Raw genomic sequence first — 19,759 nt, 5'->3', positions numbered from 1 at the left:
GTGTTGGCGCGACAGCACCGCTGAGCTGCTTCCTGGAGTCGCTGATGGAAGTCCAGAGGCTGAGAGGCCGTAGGACAAACCCACGTTCAGAGCTGGTGAACGCTTTTCGGCTGAATTACTTCTGCCTAGCAAAACTGCCTGTGATTGCCTCTCGTTAGAGAGCCTCAGCGACGCTGAAGACTGGTGGATGTTGGAGCTCGCTCTTGGGACGCGTGCGCATACCTGTCCACGCTGGAAAAACCAGCGGGTTTGCAAGAGGGTGGTCTGTGGGTTTAAACTCACCCTGGCCAGCTGGATGCTGGGACTGATCCTGCAGAAACCTCCCTGTGGACTGGGCTCTGCGTGGTGAGAGCAGGCAGGAGCGATCGGGGACGGAGATAACAGGGGCAGGTCCTTCCATGCTGCAGGTATTCGGAAGGAGAGGTGGATACAAAGCAAACCGTCTTTTTAAAAATGATGGGTTACGCTGATTTTTTTTTCCCAAAGTGACGTAGGCAACGGCCCTGTGTACCGTAGCACCCGAACTCGTTGTGTTTGTCCTTTGTTCATCTGATCTGAATTTGGTTCCTGCCTCTTCCCGTGACCAGAGGGGCTCCTTGAGGTGGGTCTGGGGACAGTGGTGAGCTCCCGGGGGATGTGGCAGCGTTGAGGATGTCACCAGAGGCACGCGTGCCCACCCCTGCGTTTTTCTTTCTTGTCACGGGATAGTTGTTCTCTCTGCTTCATGCTGCTTCACCTAAAATGTGAAAACCTGCTGCTTTGTGTCACTTCCCTGGTGATTTGTTTCTGATGTTACTGAAGGAAAAACTTCTTTCCCTGGGTGAGACTCAAATCCTGCTCCTATCCAAAGGAGAGGTTTGACGAAGAACTGGTGAATTGGAGCTTTTCTTGGACAAATCCCAGTAAAATCAGTCCAGGTCATGGAAGCTGAAGCCCTGAGCCTGTTGCTTGACCAGGAGATACCTCGATGTTCAGGTGCCACCTGCAGTGCAAATTTAGAATAACCTGCCAAGAGCTGAATTAATCACATGTGAAATCCAAGTCGATGGAAACAGAAAGTAACCAAGTCCGGGGGATGGTTAGAAGTCTGTTTAGACATTCAAAACTCTCTGCTTTTAGTCCTTTTGAATAGTTTTGAGTTTTTCAGGCCAGTGTTTCTCTAAAGAGGATCTTCCTTGGTGTGGCGATGAGTTGGAGCTAGACGAAGCACACAGTTCATTTGCCTGCAAGTTGCCAGTCTGCCTCCAAACTCCTGTAGAGTTTCCATAAAAATCCTATTTTCCTGCTTTTAAATGTAAGAAGAAATTTTAGTGCGTCCTAACTCGCAGAGATTTAGGGGAGGGAGGAGGAGGTGCAGCCCTGTCTCTCTGCTCAGCTTCACCTCGGGTTGATTGCAAAGGAAGCGGCAAAACCGAGGGGACTTGGTGTTTCAGTCTAATGTAAAGAAATAACTTCAAAATAGAGCTCTGAGAGCTGCCTCGCTCTCGTCGGACAATAGAAAGGCAGCTCACAGGAGCTGGCAGCGTCCCGTCCCGTCCCGTCCCTGGGTGGACGTCCCGCTCCTGGAAATCTCCCGCTGGGCATCCAGTGCCCCGGGTCGTGGGCCGTGCCGGCGGTCGTGGCGATGCCGAGAGAGTCTCGGGGCGGCTGCAGTGGCGATTACTGCCACCGAGGGGTTCCCCTGTCAGCCTAGCCTGGGGGCACAGGGCAGGGATGCTGCACATGCTGCGAGGCATCGCTCAGTGCGTGCCGTGAGCCCTCCTTCCCTTGGGCCGAGCGCGTCTGCGTGTCTTCCTGCGGCTGGTGTGGGTCCTGTTCCCCGTAAAGGGCCCATCGTGGAGACGAGAGAGCTTTTTGGCCATGGTGAACGTGTTGTGGGGGCCAGGCCAGGCCCTCTGCAGTCTGCTGGGCTGTGTGGCTCTGGGCATCCTCCCTCTCTGCCTCCTTGGAGCTCTTGGCTTGAGCATCCTCTCCTGTCTCTGGCTGTCACCCTGGGAACCATTGTCCTGGCCAGCTTCTCCTCCTCTCCAAGATCAGGGGCGGAGGCGGCTGCTGGAGATTCTTGGCGCATCCACCAAGGGCTGGGCTTGCCTGAGGTTTGTGTGAGCCCAGCCTGGGCTCCCAGGGACCGGGGGCGGGGTTGGGGACAGGCTGCGGGGCTGGGGCACGGTGAGCTGAGCTGCTGCGGGAGATGGGACGTCGTGAAGGCTTTGTGTTCCCGAGGCGGTTGTCCGTGTTGGAGCCGTCTCCTGGGAGGTGATTCAGGTCTGGATGGTCAGAAATGAACTGGGTTTAGCCCTGTGGGTATGGGGGGTTGTGCAAAGCTCTGGGATTGCATTTCATAAACCCAGGGTCCTGGGACAGGAGGAGGGGGAGCAGTGGGGAGTCAGCCCTGGAGTCGCCACGTGCCAGCACTAGCTCCGTGACAAGCTCCTGGGCTGCCGGAGCCGTGCTGGGTGCTGATGTGTTCTTTCCTCCCCTCCAGGCTTGCCGCGATTTCCTGGACTTAGCCGAAACTCACAGCCGAAAATGGCAGCGGGCGCTGCAGTATGAGCGGGAGCAGAGGATCCGGCTGGAGGAGACCATCGAGCAGTTAGCCAAGCAGCACAACAGCTTGGAGCGGGCCTGCCGCGGAGCCCCCGGCCTGTCCTCCAGCAGCACCGGCATCACCAGCACCGCCAAGGGTAGGGGTCGGTGGGCCAGGGGCTGTTACCGGGGCAGAGCCCCGTGGGAAGCCCCGGGATGGATGAGGGCTTTATGCTCAGGTGCTCCCAGTGAGTCGGCAGGGGTGGGAAGGATGCACAACGCAATGCCTTGTGTGCCCATGATTTATTTTTTTTTTAACAGATCCTATTGCGCCATAATTATTCCTAATTATCCTGCTGCTCCTTGTTTGGGGACTTGGATGTCCCCGAGACACGTATGCAGGAGAGGGCTGTGTCCCCGGATAACTCATGCTATTTCAGGCTATTTTGGTAGCCTTAACGCTCACTGACGGGCACATCTCTGGCTGCTGGAGGGCAGCCATGGTGTTTGGAGGAAGCCCAGGGTCCCCTGGCACTGCCAAGTTCCTGGCTGCATGGGGTGGCGGTGGCACAGCCGAGGCTCATTTGCTGCTCGCAAGAGTTACTGGGCAATAAAATCTAACGGCTTTGCGTGTTCGTGCCAGGTCTCCTTCCCCGCGGGAGGCATTCGTTACAGCCTGATAGCCAAAAACTGCAAATAGTGCTTTGTCTTATTTTTAAAGAATATATAGACTCAAGGGAGAGAATGGCAGCTGTTGCGGTGGGTGATGGCAGTGCCAGGCGCTGCTCGTGGTCTTGTACGGCCTCAAGGAGACAGCCTCAGGTTGCGCCGGGGGAGGTTTAGATTGGATATTAGGAAAATTTCTCCACCGAAGGGGTTGTCAGGCACTGGAACAGGCTGCTGAGGGAGTCACCATCCCTGGGGGTATTTAAAAGACGTGTAGGCGTGGCCCTTAGGGACGTGGATTTGGCAGTGCTGCGTTAATGGTCGGACTCGATGAACTTGAAGGTCTTTTCCCACCTAAATGATTCTGTGGCACATGTCGGGAGGGCAGGGAGGAAGCCGCTGTAGGGACAGGCACAAATCTGTCCTGACCCCATCGCAAGGGGTGACCCTGCTCCTTTGGAGGAGTGTGGGAACGGTGCAAGGAAGGAGGATGCTGAGCCCTGCCAGGGAATGGAGCCAACTGCTGAGCCAGACGCGCCGCGGCGGCGAGGTGGCTGGCGCGGGGGTGGCTGTTCTGCTCCCTCCCGGTGGCCTCGGCAGCGCTGTGCCGGCCGCCTGCGGCGTCCCCCTTGCCGGAGCAGCGGGACCGCCCAGAGAGAGGTGGTCAGCTCGGCCCCTGGGCCCTGCGCCGGCGAGGCTGCGCAACTGCTCGGTGGGTTTGTGGCAGAGCGGTGAAGCCTGCGGCGAGGCAGGAGCAGGGGAGCTGCGCCGGGTCTCGGAAGCCACCACAATGGACGTCTGCTCGCAGCTCCCACCCCAGCAGAGAAGAGGAATGTTTACAAGTGCAGGGAAATCTCTCTGAGCATCACCTGATACACGTGACTTTTTTTTTCCGCTTCAATCCAAACCGGATTTCCCGGCAGGCAGGGCGGTGCTGGAGCGGCAGCCGCGTTAGAGGCGCTCGGGCGTGCGAGTCAGGCGCGTGTGTCTGGCTCTGACAGCCTGGTGGCATTTTTGGAGGTGCTCCCCAGCGCAGCAGGGAAGCCTCGTGTGCCGGGATTGGGGAGCAGGACACACGGCTGCCAGGGTCCTTGCTTTTAGGAGCTGGAAATCGGTACGGCATCCTTTTGTTGTGGAGCGGGGTGGCGAGGAGGGGCACAAGCTGTAGAGCCAGTGTTGGAGGGGACACAGTGGGAGGAGGGTGGAGTCTGGGGATGGCTTCGTGCTCGATGGATTCTAAAGGGGACCAGCAGCCCCTGAGCGTCTCAGACCCTTTGTGCCAACAGGGAGTGTGCAGTCTGCAAAAGGAGAGGCCAGTGATGAAGATGAAGAGACGGAGTATTTTGATGCCATGGAGGATGCACCAGCTTTTATCACTGTAACCGCAGACCCCAAGCACCACAGGTACGAGCCCGCGCCCCGGCGCCACGTGTCGCACGGCGCAGCCTGGCGAAACCTGCTGTGAGCGCAGGAAGAGCGGGCCAGAGACTGTTTCCCCGGCGTTGTGCTTGGGCTTGAGGGCAGCTTCCTCTCCTGTGGGGTTACTCTGTGTGCACAGCCCCTGCTCTGGGCTGCGCCCCTCTGCTCTGGTATCCCAGGAGGGAGCGAGGCTGAGGATGGCCCCAGCTGTTAGCAAAGCGGGTGAGGAAGGGCAGACGTCAAGCCCGTGTTGCCAGAAAGCCGAGTCCTCTGCCCCAGCAGCTGATGTGAGCTTGAGGGGAGTCTGGGCAGGCCTTGGAGGGGGATCCCTTGGAGCAGACCTTGCCTTTGTCTGCCTTGACCTGCTCTTACGCCTCCCTGGGTGTCTGTCTAGGCTGGAGGCACCCGTGGTCTGAACGATGGTCACACTGCTGGGCTGCTGGCAAAAGCAGAGGCTCTCTGCCCCCCAGGCTGGGACATACCGTGCTGAGCATCCCCTCCCGACACCCACGCGCGGCCTCTGTCGCCCTGTTGCCTTCCCGGCAGCAGCCTGGGGTGGTGCGAGGAGATAATCTGGGTGATGTTGGCTGTGCTGCCCCAGCCCTGGCTCTTCTCTCCCTTTCTCTGCTCTTCCTTGTGTTTACTAGCCCGTACTTTGTTCCCTGCAGGCGTTCGGGCAGTAACCTGAGTGGGGCCAGTGAGGGCCACCCGGAGGACTGGAACCTGGAGGACAGTGTGAGTTGGCCAAGCAGAGTGGGCGGGATGGTCCTGGTGGGGTGAAATCAAGGGAGAGGAGCAGGAGAGGAGGAGGTTGTTGGAGGGATTCTCCATCCGGGTCCCTCGTGCACCCCCAGGATGGAGCAGAATTGGTTGCTCTGTGAGCCACAGGCGGGGGACAGGTGTCAGTAGTCTTACAGCAGCACCCCAAACACCCTCCTAAGGGAGACAGGGCAGTGTTGGGGGGCAATTTCACTGTTCTTTCCCCTGTGCCCTGGAAAACAGGCTTCCAGCGATCCTCCCCAGCACAAGTGCGCACGGTATCTCCTGAGCTGTGGTTGCCGCTCCTGGGAGGTGCTGGGTTTGGTTGGGTCGTGCTGGGCGAGTCCGGCTTAGACGTGTGTTTTCCTCCGTTGCTTCCGCAGGTCTTTGAAAGCTCCAATCAAAGCAGCTACAATGAGTCCACTTGCAAAGACCTCCTGCCGAAGAAAAGGAGACGGACTCGCATCCCTGACAAACCCAACTACAGCCTTAACCTCTGGAGCATCATGAAAAACTGCATCGGCAAAGAGCTGTCCAAGATCCCCATGCCTGTAAGTGCGCGGGGGCCGGGGCCGGTGCAGGGGGCGCTGCCGCGATCGCCGGCCTTGGCGGCTCGGGTTGGACGCGGTTCTGCGCTGCGAAGGGTTCGCGTTGCCGCTCCAGGTGGTCCTGCCGGGTGCCGCGGCGGCGCAGCCGCCCCGAGCAGGACGGGAGCGTGTCACCAGCAGCCAGCCCCATCCCGGGGGGGTTGGCTTTTGCACTGGCAGAGCCCTCTGAAACCGCCTCACTCTTCTCTCCAGCCCTGCTCCCCAGCACCGTGTGTCCTCTCTGCTCCGCTCTGTGCACTCCAAGCCCTACGTTTTCCCCTGCAAGTTATTTCCCCCTTAACACCTGCTGCCAGAGAGCCAGCCCAGCCAGAGAGCTAAACCAGGCAGGCAGGGGGAGGCTGTCCTCTGCAGCATGGAGCTGCAGTGCTCGTGGCTTTGTGGTAGGTGGCTCGGACGTCGTGGCTGTAACGTTAGGGACTATCTGAGTTGGTTCGGCGCTTTGGGACAGAATCCGTTCTCCTGCGCGCGCTGTGGAGAGCCCTGGCAGCTTGCTCACACGTGTCCCAGGGCGAGCTGGAGCAGAGGGGACATCGCCCAAGTGTCCTTTGCAAATCCACCTGTGGCAGAGGCAAGGAGGGAACCGGGACGCCTTGAACCCCCAAGGATTCAAGCGTTTCGCCCAGAAGAGACCTTGCTGCTGGTCACGCTCTCCCCAGCTGTGTGACAGCCCGGCAGGGCTGTGTTTTACCCCAGGGATGCAAAGTACCTTTGTTGTCCTTGCAAAGAGTTGCCCGTTAGTGAAGGAGACGCCGTGGGGACAGTTTGCAGCACCGCTGGGTGCTGCTGGGTTCGGTCCTTGGGGCGAAGGCTTCCTGCAGGGGGTCAGAGGAGAGGGTTTGCTGGCAGGGGTCTGCCTGGAGGAGCCCCCCTCGCGTGGGCTGCTGCAGAGGGGAGGCGGGTTGTGCGTTTAATTCTTGCAGCTGAATAACCCTGTGCCTCATACACGCAGACAAAATCCTGCCTGCACTAAAGCCCCCCCCAAAACTACAGCCGTCTTTTTCAGAGCCAACCAGCCCTTTCCAGGCCGCTGGTTCCCTGGCAGGTCTGCACCAGCCCACTAAGCAGCCTGGGTGGGACTGGGTACCATTGTAAGGAATCCATTTCCCCAAAAGCCATGAAGTCCTGGGAAGCTTGGGAAAGCTGTAAAACAGCTGGGGGTGACCTGGGGTTATTGTGGTGCTGACTGGACTGAGTAGCCCAGCCAAGTGTGAACCGTAGGCCTGAAGCAATATTCAGGGTCCTTCTTTTGCAGGGTAAAGGGGAAAGAGTGTGTTACGGGGGCTTGGATGCTGAACTGATGGTATTTAATCTCTTCTTAAAGCAGTGCCTGACACTCTCTGAGTAAGAGAGACGAGTTTTTCTCTTCTTTTGTGCTTTTTCCAGCCGAGATAGGCAGCCCAGCACCATCCGTTAGCATTTCTGCAGCAAACATCAGTATCAGATAAAGGCATGATGGGTGCAGAAATAAGCTCAGGATCTGAAAGGCCAGCAGCTGCCGGTGCCTGGAGAGAGGAAATGTATACCTTCTCTGTCAATCAGATCATTCTGGGAGCTGCTGGAGCTGAGTCCAAACCTGAGAGCAGTACGTTCTGCTTGCACAGCAGGCCCTGGTGCCAGCGCAGGGCCTGTCGTTCCTCCATCCCTCCCTGGGGCGAGCAGACGTGGGTTCCCAGCGCTGCTGGCTCTGTCGGCGTTCAACAGAACTGCGGGTTGTCAGGAAGGGGCTCAGCCTGGCGTCAGCCGCTCGCTGTCAGCTCCTCTCTCTGGATATCTGTACAGAGACAGAGGCGGGGAGATGCTTTGCACCCCACGAGCACAGCTGCGCATGGCATTTCTCTGGGAGACGCGCCCCAAGAACAAGTAGCCTGTGGTAAGGCAGCGGGGGGCAATTGCATCTCCTTTCAACAGCCAGTTAAATGCTCTCTCCGGAGCACGGGCGCTCGGGGCGCAGGGGAAGCCGGCAGCTCTGTGGATCGAGGCGGAGCGGCCAAGCGAGGGCTTTTTGAGCTGGCAGTTGTGGTGAACGGAGCGAAGGAGGGGGAGAAGGAAGCGGAGCAGCCGGCTCGGGGAGGGCTGTTTGGAAACGTGGTTAATTCCAGTACCAACCGTCGGTGAGCCTGTTGTGCACACCAGTGATGGAAGTTTCTCCTTCCATGCGCTTCACCGGATTCTTGGCAATTTAAGAGCATTTCTGAGACCCCATCCCCTTCCCTGGGAGACGTGATGGACTGAAAACCCTCTCGGTGCAAACAGTGCACTCCTTAATTTTTCCTCTGAATGAACGAACCTGCGGCGTTGGAAAGGAAGAAAAACAGCTTTAGGGATTTTGCCTTTTGAGTGGGTTCGTCTTCCTTCCTCCGTGGAAGGGTTTTGCTTTGCCGTTGCCCAAGCGGTGCTGGTGGAGGATGCAGCTGCCAGCTTTGTTCTCGTGCCGCCTGCATCTCTCCTGAGAGTTACCTCAAGCCGGCAGTGATTTGCTTTTTTGTGTGGATGTGATGCTGCCCTTTTTCCCCAGCTTGCTCCTTTTTGGGTGCTGTAAGATCTCTGCTGCTTACAGGCTATTTCCCCGAGTGGAACAATCTGGAGTTTGTTTTCTTTAGTATGAAATATGTAACTTGGCTTATAGAAGTGGTTCTCCTATTTTTCCACCATCTGCTCCTTCTGAAACACAGTTCTTTGCGCTGAACTGAAAGTAAAAAGTGGATTTCACATGGTTTTGAGAAGACCTTTTGAGACGAAGTATCGCCATCTTCCTTTCAATGCTATTTTAATTTTGATTCTTTTCAGAGCAAAAAATATTGCTATAATCAGCCAGGTTTTGTTTGTTGTGTTTTTTTTTTTCCCCGGAGATGTTCTCCATTGCCTCCTGGCAAAACCATCCCCACCCCAGCCTGTCTGATCCAGCAAAGTTTTCTCATTGACAAAGCAATGACTTGGGAGTGGAAATAGGACCATTGGGGCTCTCCCAGGACGGAGCTTCCCCTCCGCTTTTTGTCCTGCGGGGCGTTGCGGCCACCGCTGCCTCCAGCTCGCCCATGCCGTTTGGGCACTGCAGTCACAGGAGCAGGGAGACCCCAAAATGAGGCTTTTCAGGGTTTTCTGAACAACCGGGCCGGCATGGGGATGGTTTTGCCAGGAGGCGATGGAGCACAGCCCCACAGCAGCGCATCTGCCCCACGTCGCCTCTGGCTTGTGGCTGGTGGGATGCTGGCCGGCGAGGGAGCCGGTCTCACTGCTGAGGCTTATTTTGGGGGTCACTGGAGCAAGGAGACACCTGGGATGGTACCTGGTTAGCTCGCAGGGCTGCTGGCTCCCCGGCACGCCTCTTCCCAGCTGGGGACTTCAAAGCCGTCCTGCTCTCGTGGTACGGTTCAGGGAGCGGGGCAGAGCGCGCGTTTCTTGCCTTTGTTTAAGGTTTGCGTGATGCTGCAGGGGCAGCGTGCGGGCAGCGTGCGGGCAGCGTGCCCTTGGCCCCTCCAGCCCCGCGCCGCGAGCTGCCCTGCGGAGCTGCTGCTTCGGTTCGGCCGTTTCCATCCACCCTGGATCCCTGACTCTGGGAGCACATCGCACCGGCTGGGTGCAGCGCACAGCACTGGGGCAAAAGGGCAGAGGGTGAAGAGCCCAGCTGGGCGTCGCTCCTGCTTTGCTAACCCTTCCCTGTCCCCTTCCAGGTGAACTTCAACGAGCCGCTTTCCATGCTGCAGAGGCTGACGGAGGACCTGGAGTACCACGAGCTGCTGGATAAAGCGGTCAAATGCGAGAGCTCCACGGAGCAGATGTGCTTCGTCGCTGCGTTTTCGGTGTCTTCCTACTCCACGACTGTCCACCGCACTGCAAAGCCATTCAACCCGCTGCTGGGGGAAACCTATGAGCTCGACCGGCTGGAGGAGTTCGGTTTCCGTTCCCTGTGCGAGCAGGTGAGCCGGGGTCTGCGGAGAGGCTCTGCGTGTCTGCCTTGCCGCTCATGTCCAGCCAAAGCAGCCCTTCCCCGGAGAAGACCCAGCATCTCCTCACGCTGAGCCTTCCTCCTGGCCGTGGCAGCCCGCGGGTTGCTCTTGGTGTCGGCAGAAGCAGCGAGCAGGCGCGACCCAAGCCATTTTTCAGAAGCAGAGTGTGCCCATCCCAGTGTTGCAGAGCAGGAGGTGGGGAAGAAAGGGAGGAGAAGGGTGTCCATCACCCTGCCGGGTCACCTGGTAACCTGCCTGGGGCTGGGGTTGCTGTCACACCTCAACACTTGAGCAGAAAGGGAGAAGCTCTCCTCACCCAAGCTCCCTTGTAGCTATGGAGTGATGCCCCCGGACTGTTTCAGGGTGCCTTTGGGCCGCAGGGTGTCCCAGGGTCTTGTTTCTTTCTTGTTGGACTGAAAATTCCTAGTTTCAGAGCCTGGGGGCAACCTGAGAACCTCTGACAGCCCCGTGCTCTAACCACAGAGCGCATCTGGCACGCGTCAGTCAAGCAGCAGGTCTTAATTAAAAACCTGGAGGGCTTAATGAGTTGTGACCTGTGAAGAAAATGGACTGTGCGATATTTAGCACACTTGACTGGTGTGCCCTAGATTCCTGGGGAGGGACGGGTACATTTACCACCCCTTTCAGGCAGGACATCACTTTGGTGGGGGCTCTCTGTTCTCCAGGGGCTGGCTGTGTCTCGGGGACGGAGCAATTGTCACGTCTTTCAGTGTTCAGAAACATCAAACAAAATCACAAACCTCTGTCACTCTGCAGAGGCCTGTGCAGGTCCAGGATCTGCAGAGCTGTTCAGCAGACCGTGCCCTGAGACCCGTGGGCTTTTTTGGAGGGGCATTGCATGGGAAAAGGGTCTTGCTAGTGTGGAGGTGCCATGCTGTGCTACGTGGTGCTCACAGCAGGTGTCAGACATGTGGACGGGGCACGCTGAGAGTATGCAGTGAGGGTGCTCAGGCTTGCACCAGCATCCCCGTGTCCCCCTGATGTGGTTTAGCTGATCTCTGTGCCTTGTCATCATCTTCTCCAAGTCATGGCCCTTCGTACGTCAGGTTTGGAGCAGAGCCACGCTCTGCCATCAGCTCCTCGCAGGACACGTAGGTGTGGACAAACCCCTTCTGTGCTTAGGGGTGCCCAGGCCTGGCAGGCTGTTGCAAAACTCTGGCCTGAGACAGGACAACACCTCCTGTCACCTCCCGTGGCTCTCGGCTGTGCTGCTCCGGGCAGTGACGGTGAACAGGCTGCGTGGGGTCTCCTGGAGATGTGACCCCTTGCTCGTGACAAAAGGAAAGGTCCTTCAGGAGATGCTCTCCGAGATCCATGTCTCTGCTCTCCCTTCGCGCTATCTAAAGCTGTGTGCCTGGTGTCAGCCAGCTGGGATCATCCCCAGTGATGCCCATATGGTCTGTCCCAGTCTTGGGAGCTCGTGCCCTTGGCTGCAGCGAGCCAGGACGCTGCCGGCTGGAGCGCAGTGAGCCAGAGCTGCGAACGTGCCTCCCCTTTCTGCGCTGCCCGGCGCCTTGCCTGCTCCCGGGAGGCAGATCAGAGGTGGCAGCCCCCCTCCAGGCGTCCCCCAGCGCTTTGCTGTGAATGTCACCGAGCTCAGGTTCACCCACCTCAGCAGCGTCGCACCTTCACCTTCCCCTGTCCGGCAGCGATTCCCCCAACCTGCCGCACAGCCGCATTCCCCAGCTGGCTTCCTGCGCAGCCGTGAGAAATCACCCGCCTTCACACCTCCCTGGTGCCCCATCTCCCTGAGCTGTGCCCCTGCTCAGCCCGCTGTTAGAGGGAGCAGGTGATTCCTCACCGGAATGCTCAATCTGTCCCTTGGCCGGCATCACCCTTGGTCCTCCTGGGGTACGGCCAGAACGACAAGGTGGTGGGTTTGTTCCCCTCCTTCGGGCTGTGGTGGTGAAGCCCAGCGCTGCCTGTCGGGTGCCTGCCCCTGGGTGCAGCCCTCCTGCCTGCTCCTCGAGTCCTTCCCTCGCTGGCGCGGCGCACGGGCTTCGTCCAAAATCAGGTTTGCTGTAACTCGGAGCAAACCCGCTCCCTTGCAGGGAGCCTTTGGGCCGTGAGTGGTGCCTCTAAATCTCCCTCCCGGAGCCATCTCCCAGGGCGCGTTTTGGCGACGGCGCGGCTTCGCGCCGGTGCAGCCTTGGCAGTGCCTCTTGCCCGGGTTGCTGCCGTGGGTGCAGGCAGCGTGGGCTGGGTGGGCGGGCGGACGCCCTTCCCGCTGCTCTGAACTTCCCTTGGGCGCTGTGTGTGCTCTCAGCCCGCCAGCACGCCCAGCAAAGCGTTGATAATCTTGTCCCTGAAATCCCGTTATCCAAATAGGATTTTCTCCTGCCGGTGACAGTGGGATTTAATGGAGAGGTTTTTGCTGTGCTCCCGTGGGTAATCCAGCAGCTCGGGGCTCTCAGCCCGTAATTACATCGGTGCAAGTAATCTCTGCGCCGTCGGGACCCAGTGGTTAACGGGTTCCTGGTGGTGGGTGGTGTGTGCCGTGCCGGAGCACCATGGGTCAGCTGGGTGAGGCCCCGTGTGAGGGCAGAGCGCTGTGGCTGGGGTGTCCTGCTCCCACCTTGGTTTTGGGCAGCTTTTCCAGTGCAGGGGAGCCTGAGCACCGTCCTCTTACAAGTCGTCCCCGGGCACGGAGGAGGTCCTATCTGCTTTTCCAGCCCAGTGTGTCTGTAGGGGCAAAGTCAAGTCTTGGCTGGGCAGGTCCGTGCGTCTCGGACAACCTGGGGACCTGTGTCCACTGGGGGTTCCCAGGCAGAGGGGCTGCTGGTGGGAGAGGTGCTGTTACACTGGGATTGGTGGGGATCTAGGCTGGGTGTTGGCACATTCCTGTCTGTCAGCCAGGATCCCTGGAGAGCAGGGCTGTGTCCTGGGGTCACGGTACAGCGTCGTCTCGCCGCGATAGTTGCTCCAGTTAAGATTTTATGGATGAGGCTTTGCTGACGAGCCTTAGAAAATCCTGGCAGGAGCTCAGTGCACCTCTGGGTGCTGCAGGGGTACCTCACAGGAGGTCACCCCAGGGCCCAGGAGAAGACAGGGGGGTTCAGGTCAGTGCAGCGGAGCATCCTCAGGGCCCAGGCTGGTATGGAGCACCTGCCCCTCCTAGGAGTCACGCTGCGAGCGCCTGCCAGGGCTCTCCGGTGCTGGTGGCTGTGACCTTACGGGCTGTTTCTCCTCTCCCCCAGGTGAGCCATCACCCCCCAGCAGCCGCCCATCACGTCTACTCCAAGCGAGGGTGGACGTTGTGGCAGGAGATCACGATCGCCAGCAAGTTCAGGGGCAAATACCTCTCCATCATGCCGCTGGGTAGGTGATTTATGCCGAGAGAAGTGGGGTTTGCGTTTTTTTCCTGCAGCGCTCACGCAGTACCCAAGAGGTTAAAGCAACGTGCCGGTCCCTTGGGCTCACGTGGGGCTCGGTGAATTCCACCCCGATCCCACAGATTTGTGCTCCCGATCACACACAATCCGATGATCACTTGTTTGTCCTGGAAATGGAAATCACACCAGCTGCAAAGAAAGGAGACTGCTTTGCTTGCTGCTCGTGGCGTAGTGGATGTGCTTTGGGAACATCCTGCTTGCCCATGAATTGGTTTCATCTTGAATGATATTTAAAGGTTAGCTTGCTGCCTGTTTGAACCCTCTCCCTGGCAGCCAGATGCAATAAGCTGCCTCCTTCCAACGTTTTCTGCCTGTCCCTGGGCTGGGCAGCACACCCGGGGCTGGTCCCACGGCTGTGCTGGTGCCTGGCTGGTCTCGTGACACTGAGAGTCAACCAGGCAGCACGTTTCTGACCTGCTTTTAAAATCTGTGCTTTTAGGGGGGGTGGGAAGAGGGCAGAGGGCCTCGCAGGTGTTGCACCCCCCTTACTGCAGCAGCCCCCGGAGTGTGCAGCAAGGGGAGGGATGCGTCCGGACCCAGCGCTGGTTGGGGGCTGATGGTGAGAGATGCAGGTTGGCTCTGAGGGAGCATGGTGCCGGGGTGGTGGTGTGCTCCAGGAGAGCGTGCCCCCCGCAGCCCTGCCCGCCCGTCTGCCCTCGCTGACCTGGGGCACCCCTCCCTGCAGGTGTCATCCACCTCGAGTTCCACTCCAGTGGGAATCACTACGTCTGGAGGAAAGTCACCTCCACCGTTCACAACATCATCGTGGGCAAGCTCTGGATCGACCAGGTCGGTGGCCACGGGTCTGAGGTGATGGGTCCTGCCTGGCCTCGCCTGGCTCTTGGGAAGGGCAGGGGGGCTGGAAGGGCACTGCCCTCCTGGGGTGTATGCCAGGCTGCCTGGTGCCCCCACCGTACTCCCACCATGACGGGAAGGTGTGCTTCCCTGGCAGGGATGGGGGGGGGAGGCTTCTTGGAGCTCCTAACGGCCCTTCCCGAGGCCAGCAGCTCCGTGGGGCAGGGTGGTCACACGCGTGATGGGGTTTGCCCTGCTGCTGGTGAGCCCTGGGGCTGGCGGGGGCAGCCGGTGCAGTGGGTACAGCCAGGAGCGGTGCTGCAGTTGGTGTTGATTTGTACCTGCACTACGACTAACGCCTGATTTGTCTCCTCGCAAAGTCTCTCACTCGCTGTGGTTCTGTGTCTTTTATCTAGTCTGGTGAAATAGAGATTGTTAACCATAAGTCAAAAGATAAATGCCAGCTGAAATTTACCCCCTACAGCTACTTTTCCAGAGACGTCCCCCGAAAGGTACGTATCCAGCAGCCTCCCTGCCCCTTCTGGCAGCCTTGTGCGGGGTGAGAGCGGGCTCTTCCCTCTCAGCCGGGCTCACAGGGTCCCAGTACCGCAACTGGGCTCAGCCCCAGCACGGCGCTGGCAGCTCTGGCAGGGGTCACCAGGGAGGGCTCGGGGAGGGGACACACACCCCCCCCTCCAAGCGTGGCCCGTGTTGCGGCTCTCTGCATGCAGGAGCTGCAGCACTGAGACCTGGAAAGGGCTTGATGGGCTGGGGACCCGCCTGCATGGTCAGGGCGGGCCCACGCTCCCCCCGTGCTGGGCACAGCTGGCGTCCGAGGACACGCAGCGGCGGGTCCAGCTGCTCCAGTTGGGGCACCGGGAGGGTGTTGGGCCCCGCTGCGCCTCTCCCTGTCCTCGGGGCGCTTCCAGCCACCACCAGAGCCGTCTCGTTCTGCCAGGTGACTGGGGTGGTGAGCGACGCCGACGGCAAAGCCCACTATGTCATGTCTGGCACGTGGGATGAGAAGATGGAGTGCTCCAAGATAGTGCAGAGCAGCCATGGCAGCACCAGCATGGAGGGCAAGCAGAAAACCGTCTACCAGACGTTGTCTCCAAAGGTCCTGTGGAAGAAGTACCCCCTCCCGTGAGTCCCCTCCTCGGCGCGGGGTGCGGCAGCCGGACGGGGGTTGACGGTGCTACCCTGAGCCCTGCAGGATGGGGGCGGGGGGCTCCTGTGCCCAGACATGAGGACATGGGAAGGGGACCAGGACTTGGGTGGCTGTGTGGCTTTTTCCAGGGTGTGAGCACACAGCAGGAAGGGAGAGCAGGTCCCTGCAAGGGGAGGGTGGCTTTGGGGGGGACCCTTGCAAGTAGGTCTTGGGCAGCTGGGGGTACTGGTTAGGTTTTTTGGGCTGCTGGCTGTGGCAGGGAGGTGTGTTGGCTGCTTTGCCTTGCTGGTGAGTCCCTGGCCGTCCTGTCCCACCAGTCGCTTTAGCCCTCTGCAGACCAGCCCTCTCTCGACGCTCTTACCCACAGCAGGGCCGCTCTCAAACCAGTCTCCAACCTTTGGTAGCACCAAGGGCCGGTCCCTGATGTGTGGATGCTCTGCTGGTCCCTTGTGGAGCCCGTCCTCCGCTTGGTGCCACCAGTTTTCAGCCGGGGACCCAGCAGCTCCTGGGTGACGCTGTTTCATGTCTTGGCTGTGCGATACGGTACTCGAGTTCACAGGCTTGGCTTTTAGCTTCCCCACGGGCTGCCAGCAGAGGAGGGGGTCTTCTCCCCTCCGAGACACCCATCAAGGCGTCGTTGGCATCTCCACTTAGAGGGTGGGAGCCGGGGCTCCCCAAACATGTCCACTTCGGGGTAGCAGGAGCAGCATCCGTGGGGCTGGGCTGAGACGCAACGATGCCAAGGGCTGGGGAGCTCGGCTTGAGGTGGGCACCGCCTCCACCCTCCTGATCGGGGCTCTCCGGCCGCAGGGAGAACGCCGAGAACATGTATTTCTTCTCCGACCTGGCCCTCACCCTGAACGAGCCCGAGGAGCGGGTGGCCCCCACGGACAGCCGGCTCAGGCCCGACCAGCGGCTGATGGAGAGCGGCCGCTGGGACGAGGCCAACGTGGAGAAGCAGCGGCTGGAGGAGAAGCAGCGAGCCGTGCGCCGGAGGCGGGAGGCCGAGGCCGTGGAAGCCCTGGAGGAAGGTGAGGCGCTTTGGGATGGCGGCGGGCAGGGACCGCCCGCCCATCGCTGCGCGAGGGGGGACGCGGCGAAGAAACCCACTGGGTTTGGGGGAGGAAGGGAGGACCCTGCGACTGTTTGGGCGGCCGGGGGAGGCGTGGGACTCGCCGGGTTTCGGGTGGGAGAAGGAGCCCTTACCCCGTCTCTCCCCGGCCAGGCAAGGACTACGAAGGCTACATCCCGCTGTGGTTTGAGCGCAAGGTGGATGCCGTGACGGGGGAGCTGATCTGCGTCTACAAGGGCGGCTACTGGGAGGCCAAGGAGAAGCAGGACTGGAGCACGTGCCCCGACATCTTCTGAGCCGCTCCGCTCGCCCGGGGTGGCCGGCCCCGCGCCTCCACTCGCTGGGACAGGCGGAGGGACAGTGAGGACACGCCGGCAGTGTCCCGCCGGCGGTGAACAGTGCAAATACACACACAGAGTCGATACCTGCAGAAATTTGAAAAGCAAATCTAAACAGGGATTCCAAACCTATTTTTTTACGCACTAATAAATAGCATTTTTTTTTTTTTTTTTTTTTTTAATGATGGCTTTTTCAGCGACTAATCAGGAATGAGGACTCGTGAATCTGGTTCAGTTTTAGCCTCGTGTATTTATTGCTGTCAGGAGTTGCTGCCTATATCTTTCAGCGCCTTGGCTTTATCGGCTGAGACGTCGACTTCCAAAGATGCTCACGGTGTGGGGATGCTGTGCATTTGTTTGAGCTCTTTTCTTTGACGTTATGGTTTGGGTTTTTTTCCCCGTTTGTGTGTGGACTTTATGGAAATTTTATTTTTTTTTAATTTTTTTTTTTTTTTTTAAATATCTGCTCCTGGTTCAGGTTTTTTTCAAAGACAAACATGAACAACCCTGCATCCTCTCAGAAAACTGTCTCCAGGGGCTGTGGGGCTTGCTCCTGGAGGCTCTTGGAGGTTCCAGCGGTGCCCAGTCATCCCAGTAACACCAGTTAGGATATTTCAGCTGGTGACTTTTTTTTGTTGTTTTAAAGAAGCATTTGAGCAGATTCCCTGCAGTCTGCTGTGTTTAGTCAAGGCTTAGGACTGTCTTGAACACGATGCTTTGTGAGAGTGATTTGAGTGAAGTTTGGTTTGGTTTTCCTGCAGCCACGTCCGAAGGGGGAAGTGGCCTCGCCGAGGTCAGGAACACCTGGCAGACACGGAGCACAGAGGGTCGTCGACCAGCGGTGCTCCGGGGTCCGCGTACCGGCTCTCTCCCGCCCCGGGGGCTGGCAGGAGCCTGGACCTCAGTGCTGGCTTTGCAGGCAGCATCTGCCGGCCGAGCCGGGCGGCAGGGGAGGGAAGAGATGCCGTGGTGCCGCTGGGATGGAGCCTCCCTGGGACCAGCCTTGGTCCTGGCTCTCCCATCCCTGTGTCTTCCCCATTAAGCCACGCAGGTCCGGTCTGCAGTCCCCCGGCATGGGGAGGGGGGGTCACAGGCTGAGCCTGGAGGGCACTCGGTGCCCGGCTCCATTCCGTCTCCTCCCTCGGGGCTGGTCTCTGCCATGTTCCCTGCTCGGCCCTCCTGCGTGCCGTCGTCGTGCTGCGGCCCGGGACGCGCCGGGAGAAGCCAGTGATCGGTGAGAACCAGGAGCCAGGCGGTGCTCGGGCACTGGCCACCGAAGGGGAGGATGGGGGTGGCAGGACCCCGAAGGTGGGATCTGCTGGGCCAGAGATGATCAGGGAGACCTGGACACCCGCCCTTGCCCCATCGGATCTCGTTTTGGATCCCTTCTTCTCCGGGTCTTCACCATATCGCACTGACTGCTGCCTCCCGGGGCTCAGAGGCCACCCCGAGCCGGACTGTCACATCCACATTGGAAGATAATTAGCAATAATGAACTTCGAGGCAATGGTAACTGGAATACCCAGGCGGCACATGGGACACTTATGCAATCAGGTTCCTCAACCATCGGTCTCCTCCTGGTCGGCTTCTCTTCCAGCACCTCCATACCGGTTATTTACAGCAGACCGACGTGTACAGTATACATAGACCTCGTACGGCGTAGCGGTAGTGAGTGGCTATCGGAGTGGCAACACCCACTGACTTCAATGCACCCTTTAATCTTATTTATTTGCTTCTAATTTATATATATATATATATATAAATATATATAAAATTATTTTGCTTAAATTTCTATGGTACACAATAGATGAAAAATAATGAAGACAGAAGCGTCTGTCTGAGTTTTTGTAGCACGAGTGCGATTTCCCTAGGCTCGTCCCGGAGGTAAGGTGTAGGGACGATGGCGACGGAGTAATTCCCGAAGTAGAGAAGCAGCTTTTTGCTCCGAAGGTGGATGCAGCAGCCTCCAAAAGCTGTTACAAAGACATTCCCTTCTAGAAATGGCACGTTTAGGGTTTGAAGGGCAGCACTCCGTATCCCCCGTGTTGGGAATTGGGATGCTCCAAGGCGCTTCCCGGCTCTCTGGGTGTTACAGCAGCTGCTCCGGCGTGGCCGCTCCTTCCAGACCCTTCCCGCGGGTTTGCCTGTGGCTCAGCGAAGCTGGTGCAGCTCTTACATGTGCAGACTCGTGCATGAGCTGCTGGGTGTCCCAGCCCCAGGGCGTGCCGATCCCCTTTGGAGATGGGTTTTCACCTGCCTGGGAGAGCCAGGGATTCTCCGCACTGAACCTTGATGCCTCTGGCCTGGTTCGTGGTGGCAGCCAGTGTTGCCTGGGGGGGCGTTTGTTCTGCTCAGGGCCTCAGTTGGTTTTGTAAAACGGGCTAGAGATTGAGCTCTTCAAAATGCCTTATTTTCCTTGTTCGCTTTGGCAATTCAAGTGTTACCCGAGACTTTGGAGAGGTGAGAAACTCCTGCACAGGCTGTCCCCAAAGCGGGATCCGAGCGTTCCCGCAGCGGGGGAGAGCGGGGGGTGAGGTGTTGCTCAGCAAGTGCTGGCACCAAGGGGTCCCGCTGGGCTCTGGCACCCTGAGAGCTCCTCTCTGATGTGCCCCCCCCATCGCTGCGTCCGTCTGGAAGTCACTGTCACAGACCCTGCACAGCCTAGCAGAGCTCGGGGGAGCACGAGGAGCACCCCCCAAAACAGAAATCCTCTAGTTTTTAGCCTAATCTTAAAAATTGCTCTATCTTCCAGAGATCATCTAGCAGCAGCACTTCGTCAGAGCACCATCTCCTGGTCTTTCTGTTCCCCCCCACCCCAAGAGGATTTTAATGTCATTCCACTGTAAATGCTGTTGAATGTATTTCTTTTTGAACAATTTATTGTGAGTGATCCCTCTTCTCTGACACGGTAATAAAACTTGGATTCGGGAGTTTTAAAAGGCGCAGTGCTGAGATGGTCACTCACTTCCCAAGGCTGCAGGTGGGGGTCCTGGGGGAGCCCCGAGGTGGGTGAGCTCTGGGTGTGCATGGGGGCCTGGGCACGTGGTG

General features: G+C 58.8%; 1 protein-coding gene across 3 annotated transcripts in view; it reads left to right on the top strand.

Annotated features, from left to right (window-relative positions):
* The window catches only part of LOC147414267 (oxysterol-binding protein 2-like), a 120,145-nt gene extending 103,016 nt beyond the window's left edge, over positions 1-17,129 (top strand). For 2 of the 3 annotated variants that reach the window (XM_086473939.1, XM_086473938.1), the window contains 11 exons: positions 2,486-2,690; positions 4,479-4,596; positions 5,280-5,346; positions 5,754-5,921; positions 9,650-9,895; positions 13,144-13,264; positions 14,024-14,127; positions 14,550-14,645; positions 15,092-15,276; positions 16,112-16,332; positions 16,527-17,129. In XM_086473939.1, coding sequence (XP_086330065.1) covers positions 2,486-2,690; positions 4,479-4,596; positions 5,280-5,346; positions 5,754-5,921; positions 9,650-9,895; positions 13,144-13,264; positions 14,024-14,127; positions 14,550-14,645; positions 15,092-15,276; positions 16,112-16,332; positions 16,527-16,669 — 1,674 coding nt within the window. In that variant the 3' untranslated portion in view covers positions 16,670-17,129. The remainder of the gene's footprint in view (positions 1-2,485; positions 2,691-4,478; positions 4,597-5,279; positions 5,347-5,753; positions 5,922-9,649; positions 9,896-13,143; positions 13,265-14,023; positions 14,128-14,549; positions 14,646-15,091; positions 15,277-16,111; positions 16,333-16,526) is intronic. The other variant, XM_086473936.1, reaches the window with a different exon arrangement.
* Positions 17,130-19,759: the final 2,630 nt, after the last annotated feature.

This window comes from Leptosomus discolor, chromosome 16 (assembly GCF_034619465.1).
Source record: "Leptosomus discolor isolate bLepDis1 chromosome 16, bLepDis1.hap2, whole genome shotgun sequence".
NCBI classification, from domain to species: domain Eukaryota; kingdom Metazoa; phylum Chordata; class Aves; order Leptosomiformes; family Leptosomidae; genus Leptosomus; species Leptosomus discolor.
Note: the sequence above shows the minus strand (reverse complement) of the source record. Positions and strands in the feature narration are given on the sequence as shown.